Genomic DNA, 27,870 nt, shown 5'->3' on the forward strand with positions numbered 1-27,870 from the left:
ACTGCAAGGTTCTGAGCCTTCCATCCCAAGAGATCATCTGTACGGTTCAGACAAGGAAAAGAAACACAAGTGTGTAATGTTCTACAAAATTCTATGTATTGCTCTGTCTAGAGAAATCCTATAGATTTGTTACCTTATTATAGTTCTATTAGTGCAGTGGTTCTCAAAGTGTGGTCCTTGGAGCAACTGGGAACTCTTTGGAAATGCAAATTCTTGGGCCCCACCCAGACTGATGGAATTAGAAACCCTGGATGCGGAATTGGGAGGAGGTGCATTTTCATTATAACAAACCCTACAGATGATTCTACTACTGCTCCTTCAAGTGTAAGAACTACTGAACTCGAGAATAGTGGGGGGAAATGTCAGCGCCTCAAACATAAAAGAAAGAGAGAGAGAGAAAAGAGAGAGAGGTAATTAGATAGCATCACCATAAATTATCTTGCCTACCAAAGATAAAGGAATCAGAACAATTCAATCCCTACTCCTTCTGGACAGTCACAGTTAATATTCAGCTGGTTCACACTGATAGGGCCGTATCATTTGTTAAAATACTGAAATGCTTTCATACCAGGCAGTAAAGAGTCATTAACAAGAGCAGACTTCTCCTCCTTGTCCTAAGGCAATAGTTGGGGCTGCAAAACTTGATGCTTCTGCTGGGCTAGTTCTAGGCACCCCACTTGACTTTATGATTCCTCATCCAGCACATCACTACTGACTAAAAGCACACAATGATTTCAGCCAGCCAGCCAACCTCTTCTGAAGTTGTTACCCTCTCTCTCTCTCCTACTTCTATTCACTGCTGCAGCACTCTGAATCCTGCCACTTCTCTGGCCCCAACAGAAGAAAGGAAACCTCAATTGTCTTACCTTGATTGGGGAACTTTCTGTACCTCTTGCAGGTTTATTAGAGACTCCCATTGAGAACGCTGACCTATTATGTTTTAATTGATGATCATTCCTGTAATGATTAATTTTATGCACCAACTTGACTGGGCCATGAAGTGCCCAGATATTTGGTCAAACATTCTGGGTGCTCTGGATGAGCTGAACATTTAAATTGGGAAACTGAGTAAAGCAGATTGCCCTCCCCAATGTGGGTGGGCCTCACCCAATCAGTTGAAGGCCTGCATGGAACGAAAAAGGCTGACCTTTCCCCGAGTAAGAGAGACTATCTTCTGCTCAACTGCCTTTGAACGGGAACACTGGCTTTTTCCTACCTTCTAGATTCAAACTGAAACATTGGTTCTTTCTGTGTCTCGAGTCTGCCGGCATTCAGACTAGAACTGCACCTCTGCCTCTCCTGGATCTCCAGCTTGCCGACTCAGCCAGCAGATCTTAGGACTTGTCAGTTTCCATAATTGAATGAGCCAATTCCTTATAATATATACATCCCACTGGTTCTGTTTCTCTGGCGTTTTCTCTAATACAATACTTCAAAACTGAAAATAGAGGTATCCTATCACTAATTTAAGGTCTCCTTTAGAATACAGTCCCATACCTGAGGTACGAACAGCCCAGATGGCAGACCTCATTGAGCTTATTAGGGTTTGTTAACTAGCTAAAGACCAGAGAGCAAACATACATATATACAGACAGCAGGTATACTTTGGGAATATTTTGGAAACAAAAGGGAGTTTCTAACCTTTGCTGGAACCCCCTTGGAAAAAATCTATACACGTCATAAAACTGCATAGACACACACACACATATACACACACGCATACAAGCAGGAGGGCATGTAAAAATGGTGAAATCTGAATAAGGTCTGTCGATTCACCAGTGTCAGTTTCCAAGTTTGGTATTGTGCTATAGTTATACAGGATGTTACCATTGGGGGAAACTGGATGAAGGATATAGGGGACCTCTCTGTACTATGTTGGCAACTTCCCCTGAGTCTATAATTATTTCAAAACTGTTTAATTAAAACCACACACACACATGTTCCTCAAAAAGTTAAATACAGAATTACCATATGGCTCAGCAATTCTACTCCTAGGTATATACCCAAGAGAAATGAAAACATATGTCCAAATAGAAACTTGTATATAAATGTTTATCACAGCCTTACTTGCAATAGCAAACGATGGACACAACCCAAACTTCCATCATGGGTGAATGCCTAACACCAAACTATGAGTGATAACAAAATGGTGGTTGTTTTAAGCCATTAAGTTTTGGAATGCTTTGTTCTGAAGCAATAGATACTGGGAATAGGGGTCTTCAAACTCCCAGAAACATTATTGACCCTGCCCTCCAGGGTGTCACCCACCTTGACATAAATATGCTGAGGTTGCTGGTAGCTTCCGTCTCCTGCTTGAGTGTTTTCCCATCCCCCTTCCTTTGGGAGAACTCCGCCACCCATTCTGCGAGGTTTAGGTGGCGCTGTCAGTCCCAGGTACACTAACCCCTTCCTAAGCAAAAAGATGAGCACGTGACCCAGGCCTGGCCGATCAGATGACTCCACTCCCTAGGCCATGGAGATTGGCCACATGATCCAAGGTGAGCCAATCAGATTACTCCTGAAGACGCTTGAGTGGTATGAGAGAAAGACTTCCTCTGGCTTTGTTACCATGTGGCCTGGCAGAATGCCTGCAGCCACAGCGTCTGTGTTCTCAACAGTGTAAAAATAATCAGCTAACATTTGTAGAGAGCTTGCTATGTGCCAGGCACTGTCCTAAGCTTTTGCGTCTATTTAACTCATTGTCACAGCACCCCTATGGGGCAGGTGCTATTATTAACTTCTATTTTATACATTGGGAAACTGAGGCCTTGAGAAGCTTAAGAAACCCGCTCAAGGGGAGAAGCCAGATCCAAGAGTTCATACTCTATGATTCCATCTATTTAAAGCAAAGGTGAGCAAACTACCACTGTGGACCAAACCCTATCTACCGCCTGTCTTTGTACGGCTCGTCAGCTAAGACGATTTTCACATTTTTAAGTGGTTCCCCAAAAATCAAAACAATAGTATTTCATGACACGCAAAAATGTTGAGAAACTCAAGTTTCAGTATCCATAGTTTTATTTGAACACAGCCAAGCTCATTCACACCTGCACCGTCTGTGACTGCTTTCACACGTCAGAGTTAGCTGGGATAGAGACTGAGTGGTTCATAAAATCTAAAATATTTACTATATGGCCCTTTCCGGAAACAGTCTGCTGACCTCTGATTTAAAGTACAAAACTGGGTAAAACTGTTTTATGGTGTGAGAAGTAGGATAGCAATTATTGGCGGGGGCCGGGCGGTGGTGCGCAATGGCTAGGAAGGGGCACAAGGACGCTTTCTGGGGCCTGGGGATGTTCTACTTCTTCATCTGGGAGCTGGCTGCATGGATGGGATCAGTTTGTGATTATACGTTTATGATGAGCGTACTTCTCTGCATGTAGCATACATCAATACAAAGTTAAAGTTAAAAATTTGCTCAAAGTTAGATACTACACTGAGAAATCACCAAAAGGAAAACCCCAATCACATCTGAGCCCCTGAATCTAGCTGGGTCCCTCCTGGACTACCCAGTTCCATGACCTGGCAATGGCTTCTTATTGTTTCTGCTGGATGAAGTTAGGTTTCTGTCTCTTGCTACCCAGAATCCTCATACCCCATCTCCTAGACATCGATAGTGTCATCAGTCCACTTCTCTGAAAACTTTCCTTGCCCTGTTTCAACCTCGTGGTTCAAGTGGAGGCTTCCGTGTTTTTACATATTCCATCTTCCTGGCCACAATCATTGGTCCAGGGTTGGCCTTCACCCAAGTGGAACCAATCACAGCAGGCCAAACAACAGGCCACGTTGATAGATCTGCAGATGGGCCAATCATAGCCCTTCCCTGGGATTTTTGGACTTGGGGCTCAAGCTGCTGGGTGCCATCCTTCCGTGGTGTGGAGAATGCTGGTCCCAGAGAAACATGCTGACTTGCAGAAGGTCAGAGAAGGTATGGAGTACCTTGGTTGCCCTCAAATCCTTGGTTTGATGGCCCTGAAGGCCAGAGGGGACAACTGCCCTTCCTTGTTTGGCAATGTCGATCAATTGAGTCCTCCTCTGGCCTAAGTTAGAGCAAGCTTGGTTTCTGTCAAGCTTAAAGACGAATAAAGACCTGATAATGGTGTCTCATCACAAACGCTGTAATATATGCACACCACACACACACCTCGTACATATACACTTATAGACACAATCTATGGACACACCATATACACAGACCCTGACACTCCACCTCAGTGCACGTGTTTTTATTTCCGGATGATATAAAATAATAAACTTAAAAAACACCCCAAACCAAACACCCTAATGGCTCCCCCAAAGCAATGTGACCCCTTTTCCCACCCCAATAAATAGAGACTTCTATCTGTCATTCCACCCTCCCACCCCCATAACCCCCTTTGCTATAGACATACTCTGGGTATATATTACTCTACTCGGCAATAGACATCTCCCGAAAATAGAATTCCAATACTGCCACCTGACTCTACCTGGGCCCCATGTTCCTGGGAACCCCCCCACCTGCCAGTTCAGACCACCCGCCACTGCAGCACGCTGGTGTCCTTGCCCCCTGTGGTCAGGGCCACACTGTCATCCCACAAGAAGGCCACATTTGTCACATGGCTGCTGTGTCCGCCGTATTTGTGGCTGAGAGCCTGTGATATGGAAAGAAGGAAGTGAAAGGAAGTCATCTGTCTTGTTCACTGCTGTATTCCCTGGGCCCAGGCATTCGGTAAGTGCTCAATAAATATTTCTTGAGTTAATAGGAAAAAGAACCAAAGATCTCACAATGCAGATGCTCAGAGCTTTCGCACTACAGACTTGGTAATTTATCGACTTTCAAGTTAAGAAGGGCCCCTGGGATCAAGCCACTGCCCTCCTTGTACAGCCGGTGAAACTGGGATCCGGAAAGGGCTGCCTTAATCCTGCCTGCAGTGCTGCTTGGTACCTCCACCCTGCCAGCCCCCCAGAGGGACTCACTCGAGGCTGACAGCAGGGGTAGCTAAACAGGTGGACTTTGCCAAAGTCATCAGCTGAAGCCAGCAACTTCCCATCATGGGAACGGGCCACGGCATTGATGTCAGTACCATCTGCTCCCTCAGACCAGATCCCTGCGGGCAAGATTGGGGGTGGCTGGTGGTAAGATGGCAGCTGGGGCCAGGGACCCCCAAGGCGAGTAGGCCCCAGCCCCAGCCTCCCTGCCTTTCTCTCACCTAGCCCGTCTCTAGCCGGGGATGAGAATTGTAATAATCTTTTGGAAATGCTTATCTGACCCTATCCCTCTATAGCTCAAAGCCCTCCCATGGGGAATTCCCTGGCAGTTCAATGGTTAGGACTCCACGCTCTCACTGCCAAGGGCCTGGGCTCAATCACTGGTCAGGGAACTAAGATCCCACAAAAAAAAAAAACCCTCCCATGGCCCAGGCTTCTCACCATGACCCCCAAGCTCTGCCTTGTCCCCCACACTGCTCCTGCCTTGTTCTTACCAGTGCTTCCCTTGAACTCTGCAATGATTTAGCCATCCTGCCTTCTTGCATTTCTCCAAATACCAAGCTCTGTCACCTCTAAGCTTTTATACATGGCTATCATTCCCTTTGCCTAGCCATTGCTTTCCTTCTTCACCACCCTAGAACCTAACTCCTCATCCTGCAGATCCAGTTTGGATGTCCCTTCCTCCAGGAAGCCCTCCCTGACTCCCTCCTAGGCTGGGGCCAGGCGTCCTCTCTGGACTTCCTTGTCCCAGCCCAGTCTACTCTGGGTGGTCTGGGGACAGGTCTCTCTCTTCCACTAGACTGTGAGACCCATGATGGCAGGGTCAGGGCTGTCGTGGTCACCACTGACTGGGTCTTAGCACTGCCCAGCTGGGCACACAGGTGCTCAGGGGGTATGTGTTGAGTGCATTAATGCCTGAATGAATGGGTGACTGGGACACAGGCTGTGTGAATCTCCCTGGGCCAGGTGACACCCCCAATTGTTCTCATTTCATTACAGTTCCAAGGGATCTGAGTAGTCACCTCACCCTAACCTTTTCTCTTGTACAAATACTGCTGCTCACATGTCTAAAGGAATGAGTTTCCCACCTTAGAGGTAATAAGAGACTGTGAAAACCACCAGTCAGGGATGTTTCTTGGAACTCCTGTCCTCAGCAAGACTTTCCCCATTCCAGAACTTACCAAACACGCCAAAACCCAGGACACAGGTAGCCGTGGCCCATTCCACGTTCCTCACAGCATCTGCAGTAATGATCTGCTTACAGGTAGCTGGGTCCCCTGGGGCAGAAAATGGGAGGAGGTGTTCAGAGCAGAAAGAACTACTGGGAATTCCCTGGCGGTCCAGTGGTTAGGACTCCGCGGTTCCACTGCAGGGGGCACGGGTTCGATCCCTGGTCGGGGAACTAAGATCCGGCAAGCTGCGCGGCACGGCCAAGAAAACCAAAAACCAAAAACCAAACGGAAAGAACTACTGACTTAATTCATCCATTCCACAGACAACGGGCACTGAGGTCCGACACAGGAGGCTAATTCTACCTCTCCAGACTGGTGCTAGATCCTGGGTGGTGACATCTCAAGACGAGAGCAGGGGTATCTGCTTAGAAACCTGTACCCCAGCCATCCAACCCGGAGGGGGAGGAACTGGTTAAAAGTTGGGTCCACCAGGGAGGAAACCAGAAGCCAGGAGACCAGCCAATCAGATCAACCCCTGAATAAAACAGCCAGAGGAGAAGGGACTTGAAGCCCCTGCTTCCCCTTCCAGAACCCAGGGAAGGCTATGCAAATCGCACACGCAGTAGAGAGGCTGAAGGAGGAATGCCTTTGGGTTTCAGAGAACTCACAGTACAGAATCTCGTAGTCCCCAGAGTTGGTGACGAAGCAGCTGCTGTCCTGGGCCCAATCCAGGTGGGTGATAAAACTGGAATGGCCCTGCAGGGGAGGGAAGGGGTGGAGTTAGAGCTGGAGCGGGTAGGATCAGACCAGGATGGGTGGAAGGCAAAATACAAAGGTAGGGTGAAAACACAGGGGGTCTCGAGGAAAGATACACAAGCCTTTGGGGTGTGGGGATGGGGCCACACTATCATGGGCGGGGCCAGACTGTGATGAGCGGGGGCTAGACAAATAAGGGCTTAGAACACAAGGGGGAGTTTAGAACAAGTGGGCAGAGCTAGACACGGAGGGGCGGGCTTCGAATGCAAGGGGCTGGGCTACACAGAGGGTGTGCTTAGAACGTGAGGGGCGGGGCTACACAAAGGGACGGCCTTGAAACACAGGAGAGGGTAAATGTGTGGGCGGGGCTAAAACTCCTTGATGTGAGCAGGGCAGTCAGTTGAGTGTTGAAGCTGTGCGCCCTTGAGGTAGAAAACTGGTTAATTCTGCACCCCCTGGACGGGGTGGCGGCGCGGGCTGGGGGCCACTGCCCACTCACCGAGCACTTGCCCAGGCGGCTGACCTTGCGGCCGCCCTGGTCCACCGTGTACAGGTACACCAAGTTGTCGTGGGAGCCCACGGCCAGGTACGCCCCGTCTGGGGGAGGGGGAGGGGGCTATGAGGAGGCACCCAGGCTCTACCCCTCCTCTCTCAGATTCAGCCCCCCACTATCCCAGACTCCTCAGTAGTCCCAAGTTCCATCCCTGCCACAGGCCTGGCCCCGCCCTTAGGCCGTGCCACATAGACTCCACCCCTTCCCCCTGCCAGTAACTCTGAGCTTCAGTTCCCAGGCCTGGCCTCTCCAAGGTCCCCTCCCCGGCCCCGGCCCTTACCTGGAGAGAAGCTGACCACTGAGATCTGTTCATTCCCATCTGTATGGATGGCCACCAGGTCATGGGTCTCCGTGTCCAGCAGCAGCCATCTTTAAGGAGAAGGCATGGTGGGAGAGGAGGGGTGAGCTGATCTGGTAGAGAAGGGTGGCAATCTGTGGGGCCTGAGGGAAGGACCCCAGAAAAGATTAGGGAGAGAGGCTGACTCCAGAGGAATGTTGGGAGATCAAGGCCTGGTAAACAGTTGGTACCTAATTATCATTCTCTGTAAGCTTTGGGGCAGTAGGGAAGGCAGGGGGAGGTGATCAAGGGATAGTTCCTGGGGGGCGCAGAGAAGCCCTCCCCAAATGCCCATCAGCTTTACCTGCCAGTCGCCGTGCCAATGGCCAGGACACAGCCACTGGGGTGGAAGCCAGCAGAGTAGGCCGGGTCCTGAGGAGGGAGAGAAGAGGAAGGGCTGGGAGCTGGGGTCCCCCTTCCATCTGGCCCACACTTCCCCAGCCTCAGAGGCAACTCTCAGCCTGGCACGAGGGCTCTCACCTCCCGCTGCTGCCCTCCAGTAACCTGCTGATGCAGATGCTCTGGAAACCGCTCTCCTTTCCTTTAACATGTCAGCTCGAAGAGAAAATATTCCTCCTTTCACTGTTGACTCTGGATCCTTTTTCACTCCTGTTTTAACCTCCCACAGCTTTATAAACCCAAGATGATTTCCTTAGGGACTTTTCTACTAGTGAGATCGTTGGGACAAAGGCTATCCGTATTTTTAAGACTTTTGATATATCATGCCAATTTGCTTTCCCTTATAAAATTATATTGACTTATCATTAGGCTTGTCTGAGTGCCTGTTTCCCCATATCTTTATCTAACTCCTAGCACAAAATTTTTAAATTTCGGGGGCATTTGGTTGATTTGCAGGCAACAGAGCACCATGGAATCAGAAGTGGTTTGAAACTGTGGCCCTGACACTTCCTCGTTATGTGACATCAAATAACTTTCCCCATCGTGGCCTTGGTTGCCCCACACGGAGAACATCAATACACACTCCCCAGGACTGTTATAAGCAAGGTGTAAAGTCCTTAGAATGGTAAGCTGGTGAGTAAGACGGGCTACAGGAAGCACTGAATAAAGGTCAGCTATGATTGTAATTACGAACGGCAAGTGATGTTACCTTTCTGGGCCCGTTTCCTGATTTTACCTTCCTGTTTCTGGGCGATCCATCATCTCTACTGCCTTGTGGAGGTTGGGGTGCGAGGGAGTTAAGAAGACAATGTGGGTAAAGTGCTAAGCCAATGTCAGGCATGGTGGGCAGACTGCCCGAATCAGAATAACCCAAGGGAGCTTGTTCTTATTATAAACTGCAGATTTCTGGGACTAAACTCAGACCTCCTGAACCAGACTTCCCATGCTTGGGGCTCAGGATTCTGTGTTTCTAACAACTCAGGTGGTTCTTATGCCCTGGCTAGAGAACTGCTGTGCTGAGCACAGGTCCTGGCATATAGTAGGTGCTCAATTAGGCAGCCAGAGTGAGGATTATTATACATGGCCCTAATAATTTCCAGGGTACACTATCCCTGACTCCTAGAAGTTCAAAGGCCATCAAGTGTTCCAGGATCATAGGTAACCCTGGATTCCTGGAGCAAAACCTCAAAGGGTAGTGTGGGGAATATGATGACTGACCTTCTACTGTCCCATACCCCACAGGCAAGAGAGCTTAAAAACTACATTGCCCAGAATCCCTTGTAGCTAGGGTTGGCTGTGATTTGGGTCTGACAATCAGCTGCACCATTGTGGGCTCTGGAAGGTACAAGGTGGAGGCCCCGCTCTGCCACTTCCACTGATCAGCTGGGTTGTGAAAGCAATAGCATTTGCTATGCTGGTGAGCAGTCACTAGCCTTAAAAGGCAAGGGCACAGAGTATCTGTTTTTGGCCAGTGTAAAGGTAGCCAGCATTGGGTCACTCTAGAGCAAGATAGTCCAACTGAACCTTCTGCGATAATGGAGATGTTCTTTATCTGCACTTTCCAATATGGGAGCCACTAGCCACATGTTTGGAATGTAGCTAGTGCAATGGAGAAACTGAATGTTTAATTCTACTTACATTTAAAGTTAAGTTAAGTTTGAATAGCCACATGTGTTGGACAGCGTAGCTCTAGAACCAACACTTGAGTGACCACAGCATCCTGGTTCCTGGATTGCAGTTACAATGACAGCATTTTCTTGAACTCAGTGGTTCCTGACTCCCCACCTTCCTGACTGTGGCAGAGGCAGCAGTTCCTCTGGCAGGTCAGTTCTGTGGTGCTGTTCTGGGCTTCTGTCCAGTCAAGAACTCACTCCTCTAGCACTTCCAAGTGAGTTTGTAAGCACCCAGTGCCCTGCATTAAATCTCCTTCTGCTTAAAGACGCCAAGTGTGGCTTCCATTTGATGCACTGAACCCTGACACACTGAGACAAGTCGTTCTGTTAGAATGGCGTGCCAAGTCCCCCATCCCCTTACCTCGATGATCCTACTCCACAGGGGCTGGTGGGACTCCACGCTCCACAGATGCACCAACTTATCCTGACCACATGTCACAAATTGTCCCCGGCTGGGGTGTGTGGCCAGGCCCCATAGCTCTTCCACGTGGCCCTGGCAGAAAGGAGAGATGACAGCACGGAGACTGCCAATCCAGGCCTTTCCTCTGCATCCCCCACCTCCCCAAAGTCTGATGCCAGAAAGAAGTGCTGGACTAGCCCCAGCAACACACTCTCCCCACAGGTTACCCAGGGAAGACCCTTTCCCCAGTGTTATCTGAAGGAGGCTGTGATTGGGCAGACCCCTGCCCCAGTGTGGGGCTCAAGGCAAATGTTGCCCTTCCCCCCAGGTCTCTGCTTTCCACTGTGCACAATGGGAGGCAAGAGACATGATGAGTAGGAGCTTGACTTTGGGAGACAGATGGCGCCCAGCAGGCTGTAGGAACCCATGGAGGGTACTCAGCCTGGTGAGTCTGACTGCAGCTCTCTCTTATTGACTGTGGCAGTCACCTGGGCAGATGACTTCTCCTTGGAGCCTCAGTTTCATCTTCTGTAAAATGGAACCAATCACTGTATGTGGCTCATGGCATTTTTCTGCTCACTCACATTATGGGTGGAAAGTGTGAATAGATGGAAAGTGTACGAGGCTGGTACAAAGTGCTCACCAAATGGAAGTGGCTGACTATTATCAGTAGTGATAACATGCACTATTAATATATAATTAAAGTAATTAACAACGATAATCAACAGAATTATAATTATTGATATTAGTATAATGATTAATGTTAATAAATAATAGAAAGCTAGTAATATATTAATAATATAATTAATACTAAATAATATTGATACTATTATTAGAGGTCTTTAAGGTCCATTCTGGTCTTGGGACCCCTAGGAAATCCCTCTAGCCCTTGTTTTTCCTCATCTTCTTCCATGGAAACAAGAGCCAGAGGGGGGGAATCTAAATGCAGCTGCTGTACGGATCTCAGCTACCATGTAAGAGGTAAAATGCATGTCAGGAGTGAAGGAAGGGGCGGGGGGGTCACTGAACAAGAAGTAATTTTGGCCAAGACTCTTTGAGCCCTTACTCTGTGCCAGGCACCATTCTAAATGCTGTGCATGAATTGACTCATTGAATCCTTACAAAACCCCATGAGTCAGTTCTATTATTCTCCTGGTTCACAGAGGCACAGAGAGGTTATTCACTTGCCTCATATCACACAGCGAGTGAGCGACAGGGCTGTGCTTCGATCCCAGGGTTTTTTTTGGCCGCACCATGTGGCTTGCAGGATCTTCCCTGACTACCAGGGATCGAACCCAGGCCCCCAGCAGTGGAAGTGCAGAGTTCTAACCACTGGACGGCCAGGGAATTCCCCCAGTAGGCTGGGTTTTTTACTTGGATGTGTGGTAGGGTTCTGGCCCACGAGGATGAAGGAATGCGCATCTGAGAAGACTCCAGAGGGTCTTCCTAGATCCTTGTAGCTGAAGACCTGGGAGGTGTGTGGCTCAAGGCCTGTGTGACAACCTGCCAGGGCACTTACAGAAATGGACACCAACCTGACCAGCAGGGGGCAGCACAGCTGGAGCAGGGTCCTGGGACCCCTCTGCTGTGCTACCAGTTAACCCATTGCTGGACCATGGGGTGTTCTGGGGTGGGGTTATGTGTCAGGAGCAGTTAAAGGGAAGGTAAGTGGTGTTTACCAGGCCAGAGGATAAGGGATGGGGCAGGGAGGTGAGGTGAAATGGGAGTGGGAAGAGAGGAGGAATGAATGGTGCAGAGGAGAGAAGAGAGGCGGGTGGGGAGGGAGCAGGGCAGGTGCAGAAGAGAAGCTCACCTGGATGAGCAGCGAGAAGCCAGTGTGGACAGAGCCCTGCAGGATGGAGTTGCGGGTGGTCCCCACGTACAGCGTGTCACCCCGGCCCTCCGCTATGGTCCGCACGGGGCCGAAGTCCTCGGGGACCTGAGTAGGCAAAGGGGGGTGGGGGGCAGGCAGATGAGTGTAGGACACACGCAGAGGTGGGGTTGGGGGGTGGGGGAGACAGGCTGGGAGAGCAGGGTCTAGTATTAGTGGGGTGGGAGGAGGTATCCTCACCTTCATGAGCCTCTTCCCCTCACCTCCGCCTCCTGCAGCTTGCTGTAGTCGGAACCCCAGAGGATCACCCGCCGATCGCGGCCCCCTCCTGACACCAGCGTCCCGTCCCGCAGGGCGCAGAGCCCAAACACGCCGCCATCGTGGACACCCAGCAGGGCCTGTGTGATACGGTTCCCACCTGCAGGGTGGCCAGGGGCAGAGGTCAGCATGGGGAAGCTCCCCCATACTGACCCCAGAAAACACCTCAAACTCTCAATCCTACATCCAGCCATTCACTCACCTTTTCTTCTACCCAGCCTTCCACCCACCCATCTACTCAACCACCCATCTATTCAAATACCCTATCATCCATCTAATAAACCATCTGAAGTAACATCTACCCATCCACCCTTTGATCCTAACCCTATTCATCCACTCACCTATCTACTGGTCTGTCCATCCATCTATCTACTCACCCATCCAATTACCCATCCATGCAGCCATCAACGCTTCCTTCCTTCTATCCATCCATCAATCCGCCTCTCATCCATTCATTCACCCTCTCTTTCATCTGACTACCCACTCACCAGTCAATCCATCCTTCTATCCAAACATCCACCCATTTTCCATTTTTTTTTCCTATCCATCTACCCATTCACCCATCTATCCACTCATCTGTCAACCTAACCATCTGTTCATCCATCCATTCAGTCAACAATTATTAAACTAGCATTGACTCTGGGCCCAGCCTCATGCTGGGTGATGCTGGGTACTGATGAAGGCAACCTCAGATCTTACCCTCACAGGGATCACAGTCCAGTTTCAGAGACAGACCTACTACCAGTCAGTGACGACCCAACATGGCTGGGGCTGGGATGGGGAAACCCAGGAGACTGTGGGATCCCAGAGTGGGCACCTAGCCTGGTGGGCCAGGGAGGGCTTCCTGGAGGAGGGGACAGCTGAGCAAGGATCTGAAGGTTGAGTAGGAGTTGGCTAGGACAACAGAGGGTAGAAAAGTGTTCCAGGCAGAAGGAACAACATGTGCAAAAGGCAGAGAGAACATGGACTATTTAGGAAACTAAAGAAATCTGGTGTGACCAAGTATAACATGCAAGGGACAAGAGAAAGCAGGGCCAGACCATGCATGGCCTCATTGAGGAATCCGGACCTTGCAGACCTCAGTGAGGAATCCAGACCTTGTTCTGAGGGATCTGAACTGTGTAGTAATGGAAGGGTTCAGCAGGGGAAGGATAGGGTCAGATTTACATTTGGTTCTGACAACAAACTGAATTGGAGGGGACAAGACTGAAGGCCCGGGAACCAGGGAAGAGGCTGGGGCAGGGACTAAGTGGAGAGGAAGAAAAAGCAACTCTCTTCAATTCCATCCTTCCAGGCTCAGAAGTGGTGTCACGTGTACATACATCCTTCTGTCTACTTATCTTTCTAACCACCCACCCACCCAACATCCTGTAGCCCTGCGGGCTGGACCCAGTGGTGGGACTGGAGATATGGGAACCAATCAGACCAAGTCTCTGCCCTCAGAGAGCTTAGAGTCTGCTGGGAAAGACACACTGCCAATTATTCAGAACTTATTCTCAGCTGTCTAATCTCAAGAAAAGCTCAAAACAACCGTGTGAGGGAGAGAGTATTACACCCATTTTACAGATGGGGCAACTGAGTCTCAGAAGGGAGATGACTCTCCCAAGGCCACAGAGAGCACACAGCACTGCTGAGACCTGAACCCAAAGCCTGCCCAACTCCCAAACCCACTCCTCACCCACTACCCCAAGATGAATGGTTACCTCAGCCAATGGATTAACATGTTATGAAGAACTGATTGTTCCAGGAAGTGGTTTGATGACTGAATAAACTCATTCATTCATTCATTCGTAACTTTACAGTAATCCACTGCCTGGGAAAAGACCCAGTCATTTATTAACACAGTCATCCGTTCTGGGGACAGCCATTCATATATTTAATTGTTCACTCACCTAATCACCCACCCATTAAGGACAGCATATTCATCTACTCATTCTTCTATTCACTGGGTGGGACAAACGCTTCATTCATTCATTAACTTATTCATTCATTCATTGCTCTGGAACAAACCACCTCTCCATCCATCCGTCCATCCACACTGGGTTAACCCATTCATTTATAGCTCAAACTTGATCGCTGCCATGGGATTTGCAGAGGACAAGGGGAGGGAATAAGTGAAGATTTCATGCAGGTGGGGATACTGGAGCTGAGCCTTGATGGAGGTGTTAGAATTGGACAAGTAATGACTTGTATTGTTGTATAGTACATTCCACATCAGCATGCTCCGAGAAAGGGATGCACAGCCAAAGGGAGTCAGGGAGGACCGCGTTGGGGAACCAATCGGGGGGGCTGACACTGACCTTTGCCCCAGACATAGAGGTTCCCCCCAGAGTCCCCGGTGACCACATCGCCACCCTCCAAAAAGGTCACACACAGCACGTACTTCGGTTTCTCGTGTTTCTAAGGTGGGGGAGAAGGGGAAGGTGTCAGAGTGTCGCTGAAGCCGGGAGGCCTCCCAGAGCTCACCCGTTACCCAGGACAATGGTCCAGGGGATGCCCTCCATGCTTTGGGGAGCGGCCCTGTGTGGAGCATCCTCATCTCCAATCCACCTCCATGGAGTGTCACGTCGCCTACAGACCACTTTCTGACCCACCCCGGACCCCCTTCCTCCCTCCTCTCTCTCCTCCCTGACTCCTGTCCCAGTCTCTGTCCTTCGTTCCCCTGCTGTCTTCCGCTTGGATTCCTCTCTCTCTGTCCCTTGGTCTCCCCCTCTCTGCCCCCGCCCCTCTCCTCTCCTTCCCTCCCGCCCCCTCTTCTGTCTGTCTCTAGGTCCCTCACCCTGCCCCGCCCCACCCTCTTCTCATCTCAATATCTCCATCTTCATCTCCATCTGAGCCTGGTGTTCTCAGGGCCTCCCCTTTTGGGGTAGAAGCCCCAACTCCCACCAAAGGCAAAGGAGCCCTGTCAGAGGTGTGCCTGCATCTTCTCTCCCAGGCCCTGTGCTTCCTGCTGTTTCTCTGTCTCTCTCGGCCAGTCAGCCTCTGACATCGGTTTATCCAGAATATTGACGACCGCAGCAACCCATGTATTGAGCATCCACTATCTGCTAGGAGTCGCTACACTCTTCATCCCACGGAATCCTCACAACTTCAAAGAGTTAAGGTGGATCACGCCACTGGTATGGATAAGGGAACTGAGGCCCCAGCAGGCAATAGCTCAGCATCCCTACAACCTCCAGCCCCTGGGGTATCTTCTTGTCTGCCTGGGTGTCCCTGCCAGCCTCCTTCAGGGCCAGCCTGTCCCAGTACCCCTGGCACTCACCTCAAAGAGGCCCTGCCGTTTGCTCATGCCGCCTCCTTCTAGGTTCCAGAAGTAGATGTGGGATTTCCCGCAGGTGATGAGCACGGTGGGGTCTGTGGGGTGGAAGGTGGCCACCAGCACGGCCTCACTGGAGCACTTTAAGGGGTGGGGGAGATTCTGAATGAGGACCTCAAAGCCATCAGGACCACGATACCCAACCCAGGAAGGACTGCCCTATACAGCTGTGTGGGCTGTGTGCTTGCACGCCCAACTTGCCTGTACCTCTCCTTTACGGGCAAACTAAAGTACAGGAAGCAGGGCCAGCCAGTGAAACATTATTGTTTTCTTCATCAACATAATGGCAGGCACGAGAGCCCTTACTTTGTACCAAGCTCTGTGCCAAGCATTTAACATCCATCAACTCATTTAACCCCACAGCACCCTGTAAGGTAAGGCTCATTAGCACCTCCCATTACAGATGATGAAGTGAGGCTCAGAGAGGGGAATTCACTTGCCTAAGGACACACAGCCAGGTTGTGTCCAGAATCAAGTCACTGAGAGCCCAGCCTCTCAACTACTTCTCTTTCCCCAAACCATGGGCCCCAATCCTAGGTCTCTTGCCCCCAGCCCAGAATAAGCACATGACCTTGGGCAAGTAGCTCTCCCCTCTACCATGCCTCAGGTTCCTCATCTGTAAAGCAGGTTATCTCCCGGAGATGCAAGTCAAGGTCTGTCTTGGACATCGCAGGACAGCAGAACCAGCAGCCACCTTGTACCGATCCTCCTGTTGGGCCTGGTTTGCCCACCCCATATGCCAACATCAAAGCCAAATTTTCCCTACAAGGAAGATGCTACCATTATCCCCATTTTATAGATGAGGCAACTGAAGCTCCGAGAGGGCAAGCCACTTGCCCAAAGTCACACAGCCAGCAAATGGCAAAGCCAGGACTTCAACATGAGTCTGATTCCAGACTTGTGAACACTGAGATCTGGCCAATCCCACAGGGAGACCCCAAGGAGAGGGGACAAGAAGGGTTACCTCACCTTGACATCTACCACCTTGGTCTCCTTGGCCCAGTCCCACACAGAAAGCATGTGATCGTTGGACTCATCTACCGCACAGAGGAGGTTGCCCCCATTCTAGGAAGAGGAGAGAGGATGGGGGAGGGGCAGGCGGGTCAGGATCCACCCCCTCCCTCCAACACCTTGCCCACTGGGGCATTAGCTACTCAGGCCTGTTTCAAAGGCCCTGACCCAAGTCATGTGAAACACATGAAAATATACTCCCCGTCCAGGGCCACACACATTTTAAAGGCTGTTTATAATTTTCCTTTTGAAATGACTCCTCCCTAAGAATTTCCTCTAATTTCCCCTCAGCTACAATTTCTCTGCAAGTAGCCCGAGGTCAGGAATTCTTACTGAGAGCCTCTAATCTGCATTTTCCTATGGAATGACTTTTAGGGCTGTGAAGTTAAACAGTTAATAAAGTCGGGATGATGTTGCTTTTTTATACCTGTAGTTAAGTGCAGGTTAGTTTTGATTTTGCAAAGTTTTCCTTTCCCCCACATTTTGGCAACAAAATAGCTTTATTTCCCCAAAGTTCTCAAGTGTCTCCTCAGGTCTCAGAAAACCTGTGAGGTTCTTAAACTGTCTATGGGATGACAGGTTGTTTTTTATTCCCCGATCCATTGCAGCCAATACTCTGGTAAAATACAGTAAAACTGTAAAATATGATTTAAAAAAAAAAAAAAAAGCCCACCACTCACACACTTGGATGTTGTGTGAATGTCAAATTGCTGGACAAATTCCTAAAGGCTAACTCTCGATTTCTGTGCTTATCTCCTCCATACCTGCCAACACCCACTTAGGATGGTACTAGGAGCCAGGGCTGCCCTAGACACAGGGCTTAAAATGCCTAAGGGATAAGGACCCTTCCAGAATGAAAGGTGGTGTGAAAAAATAATGCAGAAAGCGTTAACTGACGGACAAAGGATCACTGAGGAGTTTCTCTGCGGAGCAATCAAGACATATGGTCCCCTCATAAGGGCTAATAGAGCAGGCCTGTGAGGCCACAAATGTGGGCACACAGCCTGGAGGGCCAGGGGGCGTGGCCAGCACCTGTGACGCCATGATGAAGGTGTGGCCTCCAGCCCCAAGGGGCGCCCGGGGCAGGCGAGGGATGGTACAGGACTTACAGATTTGGAAAAGCCCACACAGCACACAGCTCTGTCAAACACCCCCAGGCCCAGTACGTGTAAGGTGGAGAGGGAAACGGAGTCCCAGACGCGCACGTGGGGCGGCAGTGGCTGCAGGGAAGAGAGAGGCCGGTTACCTGGGGGGCCCAGATTCCTGACCCACCTACGACTCCATCCCAGTCTCCAGGTCCTGCTCCCTCCACTCTGTTACCTTCCCCTCCTTAGTGGTGCCTGCCACCTGTCCAGTGGCGATGGTGACCATATCAGGGTGGACAGCCAGGCTGAGGAGAGAGAGGGCAGATGGACAGGGCTCAGCAGGGGGGTGCTCACAGCACACCAGGACCCCTCCCACAGCAGGCCACAGTCGCGATGCCTGATTATTCATTCCGCAGTTTGCTTGAATGAGTTACTTAGTCAATAAACACTGATTCAGCTCTTCAGTAGCAATAAGGGTATACTCTCTGGGTACTCTGGCTCAGAAGCAAGACTCAGGCCTGCAGTCTCTAACTCAAGTGCCCAGAGGGCTCAAGCCTGTACCACAAACGGCCAGGAGAACACACCCATTTAAAAGGGCTGTCAAAAATAAAATAAAATAAAAGGGACTTCCTTGGAGGTCCAGTGGTTAAGACTCCACGCTTCCACTGCAGGGGGCACGGGTTCGATCCCTGGTTGGGGAACTAAGATCCCACATGCTGTGCGGTGAGGCTAAATATAAAAAAATAAAGGGGCTGTCACCACAGGGCTCCAACACACTGTGGGATCGTCTGGGGTGCCCACTTGAAGTTTTCAAAAGAAGTGAAAAATTCAGGCATCTGAGTGAATTCACCGACATTTGACGTATTGATAATCAATCCACATTTTTTCCCCCTGAATTCAGCCTGTTGGCCAGGGAAGGCCTGGCCCCACCCACCTCCCCTAAGAGTGTCCCAAGCAGGAAATATTTGGCATCCTCCTCCCAGGCCTCACCACTTGATGTCATCATTGTGTCCCAGGTAGTGCCGCTGCCTCTGCTCCTCCACACTGTATAGCACAGCCACAGAGGCCACGAAGTACACTATCTCCCCCGTGGGCAGCAGGTAAAGGTTGGCCCGGCAGTCTCGGCCACGGTAGCCATAGCTGGAGGTGCCCAGGGGCTGGTTAAAGAGCCTGTTTTGCATTGCATCTGCTGACTGACTCCCAGATGAAGGTCATCAGAGCTAGGTTTTCCTGTTTCCACTCTTACCCCTGTGGGAGGTTGAATGATGGTATCCCCCAAAAATATGTCCACCAAAATATTAACCCCTGGGAAGTGTGAAGGTGACCTTCCTTGGAAAAGGAGTCTTCGCAGATGTAATTAAGGATCTCAAGACGAGATCATCCTGGATTATCTGGATGGGCCCTAACTCCAGCAACAAGTGTCCTTATAAGGGACAGAGAAGAAAAGACACAGACACAGGGTGGGAGAAGGCGGTGTGAAGACAGAGATTGGAGTAAAGCAACTATAAGCCAAAGAACCCCAAGGGTTGCCAGTAGCCACCAAAAGCTGGGAGACAAACAGGGGCCTCTTCCTCATCTCGCCATGGCTCCCGCACCTGCTTCAGGTCTCTACTCAACTGTCAGCTCCTTGGAGAGGCCTTCCCAAGCCTCTCCCAAATAGTTCCCAGCTATTTAAAACTGCAAACTGGAATTCCCTGGCAGTCCAGTGGTTAGGACTCAGTGCTTTCACTTCCGCGGCCTGGGCTCAATACTTGTTGGGGAACTAAGATCCCACAAGTCGCGCCACAGTCAAACACAAACAAACAAAAAAACTGCAAACTCACACACCCTCAACTGCCCCCATCCCCCTCCCTCTTCATAATCCTGCAGTACATTCATCAGCATCCCACACGTTATCTGTTTAATTTATTTTGTGTCTCCCGAACTACAGTGTCTGCTCCAGGGGGGCAGGGACCTCTGTCCATTTTGTTAACTGATGTACCCCTTGTGACCAGATCAGGGCCTGGTACACAGCAGACATGAGTTCAATATTTGTTGAAGGAATGTGACCCTCCTCTGTTCAGAACTTTCTGTGGCTCCCCAGTTCCCCTAAGACAAAGCCCAAGCTCCTCCACTGGCCTGGTTTGCCCCTCCCTGGCCTTAGCAGGGCTTCTGCCCTCCTTTGCTCTCTGACCTTGGAGTTTCTCAAAACACTAAGATCACTACTGTCACCCAGGTCTTGGCACTAACCTTCCCCTTTGTCTAGCACAAGCTACCTGCCACCCTTCTCAGTTGCCCTGTCCTCAGATCAAGCTTCAGGCTCTCTTCCTCCGCTAGATTCATCCCACTTATCTGATCAATTTGTTAACGTCACCTATTCCTTAATGAGACTATCAGTTCCACAGTGGCCAAGACTGGGCTGTTTTGTTCTCTTCTACAACTCCTCCTCTGAGAAGCCTTCCCTGATGCCCAGGCTGGGTCAGCTGCCCTCTCTGGGTTCTCCCATCCCAGCCTGAGTTGTCATTGTCACGGATTCTGTCCCCACACTGGACTGTGATTTGGGGACTGTTGGAACCCAGCCCTTAGCCCCAGAATGTTCAGGAAACATTTGAATGAATGTCGATATGTGTATCCCGACCCCACAGAAACTGCTTCACCCTGCAGCCATTTGGGGCTGGGGAATGAGGCCTATACTGACTGTTGCTATCTCAATTGCTTTTCTTTTGATGCTCACTTATCAAGGCCAGCTTGACATGACAGCATGGTATTCTTTGACTCCCGCGAATATTTCCAGCTGCCTTAAAGAGGCTCTGGGCTCCCACATTCCTCCCTCCTCCAGAGCAGAAACCAAGGCCAAGAGAGGAAGACAGGGACTGGGTCCCTAAGATGCTGATCCCAAGCCCCAGTCTGCATTTTGGGAAAAGCCTGGGGCTCAGAATCAGAGCTCTTGCCTCAGATCTGCTGACTCCCTAGAACAGGGCTTGATATCCCCTCTCTTTTTTTTTAAAATTTTATTTATTTTTTTATATAGCAGGTTCTTATTAGTTATCTATTTTATACATATTAGTCTATATATGTCAATCCCAATCTCCCAATTCATCCCACCAGCCCCCTCCCCCCTTGGTGTCCATATGTTTGTTCTCTACGTCTGTGTCTCTATTTCTGCCCTGCAAACCGGTTCATCTATACCATTTTTCTAGGTTCCACATATATACGTTAATATATTTGTTTTTCTTCCTGCTTGGTCCCCTCGCTTGACCTCAGTTTCCTCATCTGGAAAAAAGGGTAATAGTTCCCAACCTGCAGGCCTCAGAGAGCTCTCGGAGGCCACTTGTAAAAATATATTCTCAATCCTACAAAAGAAAAGGATCATATTATTCAACGTATTTATACTTGAAAGAGCTTTGAACAGTGCCTGGCATATAATAAGTGCTCAATAATGATTAGTTATTATTTTAATCAATCTCTGTTTATGGGGCCCATATGATGAGCACATTGTTTCACAGCCTTATGAATCTGAGATCACGACACCCATTTTTCAGAGGAGGCAACTGAGGCACAGAAGGGCATGGTGACTTGTCCAGGGTCACGTAGCCAGCCAGAGGCTGGGCTGGGGTTTCAACCCATTTCTGCCAGGCTCCAAAGACAGGGTTCTTAACCATTATCAACTTCTTCCATTTCTCAAATACACCAAGCTCACTCTGATCGCAGAGCCCTTAGACCTGCCGTGCCCTCTGTTCTTCCTAGGCTGGCCCCTGAATGTCCGATTCTCAGCTCAAATGCCCTCTCCTCAGAGAAACCCAGTTACTCCTCTCACTTGAGCTTAGTTTACTGTATTCCCAGACTGTGTGAGCTCAGGGAACACAGCCCACATGCAGACGAGGATCCGACAGATGGAGGGCGCTCAGCAAACATTTGCTCCTTGAATGAATCATAAAAGGTCATGTCAGCTAACCTGCCTTCCTCTGCTCCCTCCAGACTCCAGTTCTTCCTGACCCCTAAAGCCACAGAGGCCTGGGAAGTCCTACCTTCGGTACAAAGACCCTCCCTCCAGCTGAAGTCCCACACCAGAAAGGCTCTGGTCCCTTCCAGGCTGGGGGCGGGTGGGTTGGGAGAAGTGGGAGGAAGAGATTAAAGCAAAAGGATACACCCAGTCCAGCTTGAGACGGCGGGAAGGCAGCTCGGAGCGTGTATCCAGGCTGTAGCTGGGTGCCAGCTCGTCGGGGATCAGCATGAGCACAGGGCGGCCCCTCAGGAACATTTTCACGGAGCCCTCCTCTGCCAGAACACCCCAGAGGTCAGGTGCTGACACCAGCCCCCAACCCTATTTCCTTTCCCCTTCCGACTTCACTTTTTTACTTTTTTAATTAGCAGAGGCGGGGAAAATGAGGCCAAAGAGGCAAAGGCCCAGCCAGTAGCCAGGCTTCCTGACCTCCAGCTCTGGCTTCTCACCCCAGGAAGCCCCACCCATTCTCCCTACTTACCCATGCTGAAGATAACTTCTTTGGTTTTGCTGTCAGGAAAGGGAAAAAAAGAAAAGAAAAGAAAAGAAAAGAAAAGAAAGAAAGCCCTAATTAGCAGGCAAGTCAGAAATTGGGAGAAACCACTTCCCCACCCCAGCGCTCCCCGGAGGTATTTGATGAAAAATGGGGGCCGAGTAAGGAGCGGAGCGCTGCCTCTCTGCAGGCCGTGTGCTTTGCTCGGTTGATCTTGCAGAGCCTAAGACACAGGCCCAGAGAGGCAGTGATCGCCAAAGATCAAACAGCACGAAGTGGCAGGGACGCGATCCTGAAAGAGGAGCGTCACAGGTAACCCTCCCACCTAATCAGCACGGTTCTCCCAACGCTCCCCACCCCCAGTCCCACAGAGCCCCAAACTTCAAGCAGAGAGGGAAGAGGTGAGGGTTTAAGGGAAGGGGCGTGTCTCCAACTCCCTTTGCTGACGGAAGGTGGTGATGCCCGCGGGTCTGGGTCCCCGGAGAAGGGGGAAACCTGGGATCCAGATCCCGGTAGCGCGAGGAGGAGGGGGGTGTGCGAGAGAGTCTCACCCAGCTCCAAAGCTACTCATGGCGGCGGCTGGCGAAGCTTCGGGGCCGGGGGTGGAGCCGGGACCGGCTCCGCCGCTTCCGGCCCTGGGAGGCGCCCACGCCGCCGCGCCCTGCCCCGCCCTCCACTGCCAACCCCGTAGCCGGAGGGTCACACTGGGTCTCAGGTCCCTGGCTGTGGGTCCTGATACCAGGCTCTTTTTTGGGGGGAGGGAGAGTGTTTTTTGAGAACATGGACTCGGGGACGTGTCTGCCTGAGTTCAAACCCCAGCTCTGCCAGTTCCTAGCAGTGTGGACAAGTTGCCAAACCTCTTGCCTCGATTTCTTCACTTTTAAATTGGGGATAATAAAAATACATACCTCCCGGATGATTGCGAAGCTTAAATTAGTTAATTCATGTAACATGCCTTGCGTGGTGCCTGGCACATAGCTTCTGTACGTGTTTGCCATTATTTCAGTGAGGTTGAAATGTGTGATTTTTGACTCTGGTCCTGCCTTAGTCTGGTCCTGCCTTAGTCCGGACCCGCCAAGCCCTGACCACGCCCACTGCATCAGGACTCCACACTCAGGTTTTTACACCGCCCAGACCTTCAGTGTGGCCCGGGCTCTGGGAACTTGACCACGCCCAACATTCTGATCATACACACCTCTCCTTCCGATCCTGCCCCTGAACTGACAGCTCTCCATGGAACCGCCTACCCTCCTCAGGTCCGGTTAAACTTCAGACCGTGACCACTTTCACCTAGAGTCCCTTCAAGCCTACTGATATCTGCCCACGCCCACATATGACCACGCCCAACTTTCAAACCACGCCCATTTCCACCTGGCAGCGCCCCAGGCTCCCCGCCGCCCAGCTTCTTGCATCGGACACTACGGCACCTGGTCTTAGCCCATTACCCCCACCCCAGGTTCTGATTCTGCCCTGGCTAACCCTCTGGCCACACCCTCAAATTCCAATCACTTCCCTCCCTCTGTTTACCCCATTTCCTGCAGAAACTCCTCTGAGGGTCCTGCCCTGGCTACATCTCTGAGACTCAATGGGGACTCTCCCCTTTACCTTAATAGCCACGCCCACAAACCTGGCTCCTCCCTAACTTCTACTCCGGCTCATCCAAGAGACGCTAATCATCCACGTCTCCTAGGTTCTAGTCCAGCCCCTTAATGCTTTGACCACGCCCCTCCGCGTTGGTTCCGCGTTTCCATGCCTCGCAGTTCAACCACGCTATCTCAAGATTGGTCTCTCCGAGCCTCCGGCACTGTTTCCGCATTCTGAACTAGATGACCGCCCTTTAGGTTATCAACTCGTGGCCTGGGGCATCACCCTAAATTCCCTATCCTTTTCCAAGCCTAACTGGGGTCCTGGCCCCACCCGTTGTGTCACGACCCCGCTTCGGACACCTACCCTTCCTTTTTGGCGCTACAATTGCTGCTAGAGGATGTGGTGCGGCTGCGGGGGTCCTCGCGGCGCACTGAGGCGAGGCGCTCTGGTGACAAGTAGCGGCGGGCACTGCGAATGGAGAGCACGTAGGTAGGGGCAGAGCCCGCGAGGCCAGCAGGCGAGTGCCGGAGGCAAGAACTTCCCCGGACCTTCCACTGCTGGTGTTCGGACATATGAGTCCATCCATTTCCACATAAACAGCCTCCGAGGTCTTGAAGGAAACTGGGGATCCTGGCTTCCGTGACTTACCTGCGCCCGGAGGTCGCCTCCTTTTTGGGGGAGGATGGGGACGTGGCATAGCCGCCCACGCGCCGCGGGGGTCCCGAGCCATTGAGGGGCGTCCTAGTGGGAAGGCCTTTCAAGAGCTGACACACTAGAGGAATGGGGTTAGAGGACAGAAGGGGGTGAGTGTGAGGTCCTGGCCCCAGTCCCTCCCATCTCACCCCTCCAGTTTAGTGAAGATACCCGAAGCTGTGGTGCCTAGGCGCGGAGGCGCCCGGCCCTTGGGGGTGCCCCGCGCGCGCAGAGCAGCGCCTTGCTCCTCGCATGCCCGCAGGCGACGCAGCGCGTCAGCCAGCGCGGCCTTTAGGACCGCCAGCTCGTCTTCCTGCAGCTGCAGCCGCTGCTCCAGCGCCGACACGCGGTCGTCCACCTCCATCCCGCTCGTTCCCGACAAATTGTCATCTGGAAGGCAAGGGAGCGCTGGCTGCGGGGGGCCACCCAGGAGCTACAACGCCCGAGGTGAGACGTCCCTCCAGCCTTCCCTGGTCTAATCCTGGGGCCAGCCACGCCCCCTTCCTCTCCAGTAACCTGGGGCTGGGACGCTTGGATGTGGGCCAAGAAAAGGGGAAGGAAATCCCCATAGCTCTCAGCCCTTGTCCGCACACTCCTCTCTGCTGCAGCGCCCTGGAGGCGTGACCTTAGGGAAGTCCCTTCCTCTCTAACCTTCTAAGAGACTACGAATCAGGAGCCTCTCGACTCTGGTTTTAAGATTCTATGACTAAGATGCTAAATACATATGAGTCATATCAACATTTTAAGGATGACACCAACTTTTCGCTAGTGAAACCAACATTCTAGAATTGATTTCCAATATTCTCTGACAAATATCAAGATTTTATCGCGGGTACTAACATTCCCTCTCTGTTTCTAAGACTTTCCAAGCCATAAAGGTCGTGCCTGGTCCCTCGCCTTCGCATTCCCCCCCCACCTAGGGGTTCGACACACGAGCCTGCTGCAAGGACAGAGTTTCTGCGGCCCCTGGCGGCAGATTTGGGAGTTGCAGGCAGCGCATCCAAGACCCGAGACCCACGGAAGGGAGATACCCGCGGGGATCTGACACCCAAGCTTTCTTCCCCGACCCGAGCTTCTCCCGTCTATTCCCCTCCTTTATTTGGCTTATGTACCCCATGCCCCTGATTCGGCTCTCCCTCTCCCCTCTAGGCCATGGGTGCAACCGAATAACTCCTCCATCTCCCGCGGGGGCCCCCCCTCGCCCATTTTCCCGAAGTGGGAGGGGCAAAGGACCAAGGTGGCCCCCCCTCCCCCCTCCCTCCCAGACCACTCATACCCAGACTCATTGCTGGCAATAACCAAGAAAGCCCTGGCTCCCAGTCGGGTAGAAGTAAGGTTGGTACCATTAACAGGAACCGGGCGTGGAAGTAGCACCTGCCATCCCCTGTCCGTAGGCCGCCCCGCCCGTCCGCTGGGCTCCGCAGTGCAGCCGTCTATCCCGTCCCTCCCTCCCCTCCACCCCCCGCAGCCCAATCGCCTGCCTGGCCTTGCCCGCCCTGCCCCCCACCCAGCTCCTCTCTGGTCGGGTGCCTGGACCTGCATTGGAAGGTGGGGGCCTCCCGAGGTCTGAGGGAGAGAGCTGTCAGGACTTGGAACTCATAAGAGGAGGAATCTCAGGGTCCTGTTGGCAAAACGTTTTGCAAAAGAGGAAACTAAGGACGGAGATTGGGGAGTGTGCAGAGATCACCAAAGGTCAAACAGCCAATAGGTGAGGTGCAGGAGGGCCTGGTCACCTCCTTGTGCCAAGACCCCTCTTACCTACCATTAATAATACTACCCCCCCAAATGAGATCTGTTATAGGGAGCTTACACGTGGCAGGCACTCTTCTTGCAAAACACTTAGCACCTCACCTGGCTCTGGTTATGTGCTCAGTAAATCCAGAATATAATTAACTGTTATATGGTACCCAGTGCTCCCAGCAACTCTAGCAGCTGTAGTATTATACCCATTTTAGGAGGCAAGAAGGTGGAAGGGGACTGAGACCTAGAGAGATGAAGGTGCTTGTGCATGGACACACAGCCTTTCAGCAGCAGAACAGGTACATGACCCCAGGCTTAGGCAGCCTGTCAGCCTGCCTCTTAGAGGGGCAGAGGAGACAAAATAAGCATTCTGGAGCTCTGCCAACTCCAGTGGTCCCTGACACTGTGCTGTGTGCCCAGGGGAGTGAGCCTCCAAATGGAAGACAGTTCCTTCTCAGGGCCCCTGAGTGAAATGGGGGAGCTTTCACCTTGGCCCTTCAACCCCCATCCAGAGAGCCAGCTGCATTCTGAGGCCTTGGCCTGCCCACCCCCCACCCACCATGACTCAAGTCCTCCGCTCCCTCCTGACCATTCCCCCACCTTCGGCATTTTTGCCCGGAAACCAGCCCCCACTTCCCACTTCTCCCATCCCTCCCTCCTCCCCTCTGCCTCCAGCTTCCCTCATCTGGGCCTGACACCCACAGTGACCTTTCTTGTATTGTACCCATTTGTCTAGGGAGAAGGGATGAGTCCTAACGGGTGGGAGGGGCGGGGCCTGAGGATTTGGGGGGGTATAGTCGAAGCAAAGTCCTCTGGTCATCCTACCCAGTCCCACATCCAGCCCACAAGCCAACACCAAATACCACTCTCCCCCTAATCTGTCCCTCTGCTAGGGAGAAGGGGGAGGGTCCCAGAGGACTGAGAGGGGATAGGGAACGCAGAGTTCCAGACCTCCAGGCCTCCCCCGCTTCTGCCCCAAGCTCCTGAGGTTCTGCTCCTTTCTCTCAGTTCAGACACCTCCGAAAAAGGGGAGGGTTGAAGAGGGTGGGGGACTAGGATCAGGGCTTTGGGGATCAGGGAGCTTGCTCTAGGGTCAGGGTCCTGCTAGGGGAGAAAGGAGAATCTTCAGCAAGGGGCCAGGATGGGGACTTGGAAGGAGGAGGTTGGGGCAGGAGGAGATAGGTCCAGCCCTGGGCGGGGCCAGGGTCGGAACTGAGGAGGGGTCTCACCGTTGCAGTATTGAAGCAGGGAGGATGTGTCGTAGAGGCCGCAGAAGGCCGGGCCGCGCTCCGCCATCGCCCCGCCACAGCCACCGCCAGCCCCCCCGGCCCCAGCTCGGGCCTGGGCTCCCCCCCCAGGTCCTGCCTCCCGTTGCCATAGCAACGCCCTTCGTTCCAGCATCCCCGGCTCGGCCTGCCCGGCATCAGGCGGCCGACGCCGGGCCTGGCACCGGGGTCATCCCCCAGGATGCTCAGAACGGGGGGGGGGGGTCGGAACACCCCCTGCCAGGCCCCCCAACACAATCTTCGGGCCGGGATTGGCTGACCCGAGATCCC

At 51.8% G+C, this 27,870-nt stretch overlaps 1 protein-coding gene across 3 annotated transcripts; it reads right to left on the bottom strand.

Annotated features, from left to right (window-relative positions):
• Positions 1–4,398: 4,398 nt before the first annotated feature.
• EML2 (EMAP like 2) lies at positions 4,399–27,825 on the bottom strand. 3 transcript variants are annotated; one of them, XM_079908530.1, is made up of 22 exons: positions 27,544–27,823; positions 24,746–24,964; positions 24,530–24,653; positions 24,245–24,349; positions 22,283–22,311; positions 21,947–22,076; positions 18,810–18,959; positions 18,055–18,124; positions 17,844–17,954; positions 16,693–16,788; positions 15,670–15,804; positions 14,708–14,807; positions 12,353–12,507; positions 12,072–12,197; positions 10,220–10,351; positions 8,091–8,158; positions 7,730–7,818; positions 7,396–7,493; positions 6,809–6,896; positions 6,150–6,245; positions 4,957–5,087; positions 4,399–4,631 (listed from the first exon to the last, which is right to left on the bottom strand). In XM_079908530.1, exons 1-22 carry the CDS (start codon positions 27,713–27,715, stop codon positions 4,506–4,508), a joined length of 2,550 nt encoding a protein of 849 aa, XP_079764656.1. In that variant the 5' UTR covers positions 27,716–27,823; the 3' UTR covers positions 4,399–4,505. The 3 variants fall into 3 exon arrangements, 2 of the variants coding, with proteins under 2 accessions (XP_079764656.1, XP_079764657.1); XR_013825383.1 differs by lacking the exons at positions 4,399–4,631; positions 7,396–7,493 and having other exon boundaries at positions 4,960–5,087; positions 27,544–27,825; XM_079908531.1 differs by lacking the exons at positions 24,245–24,349; positions 24,530–24,653; positions 24,746–24,964; positions 27,544–27,823 and adding an exon at positions 22,846–22,877.
• Positions 27,826–27,870: the final 45 nt, after the last annotated feature.

Source organism: Stenella coeruleoalba, assembly GCF_951394435.1.
Source record: "Stenella coeruleoalba genome assembly, chromosome: 20".
Taxonomy (NCBI): domain Eukaryota; kingdom Metazoa; phylum Chordata; class Mammalia; order Artiodactyla; family Delphinidae; genus Stenella; species Stenella coeruleoalba.

Bases quoted from the DNA above. Each gene is read 5' to 3' on its own strand.
- EML2 (XM_079908530.1), bottom strand. From the start codon at position 27,715: ATGCTGGAACGAAGGGCGTTGCTATGGCAACGGGAGGCAGGACCTGGG. The intron at 14,808-15,669 runs GTGAGTGCCAGG...CCCCCACCTTAG, and splicing joins AACGGCAGGGCCTCTTTGAG to AAACACGAGAAACCGAAGTA. The intron at 10,352-12,071 runs GTGAGCTTCTCT...CCTTTCTGCCAG, and splicing joins GCTTCTCGCTGCTCATCCAG to GGCCACGTGGAAGAGCTATG.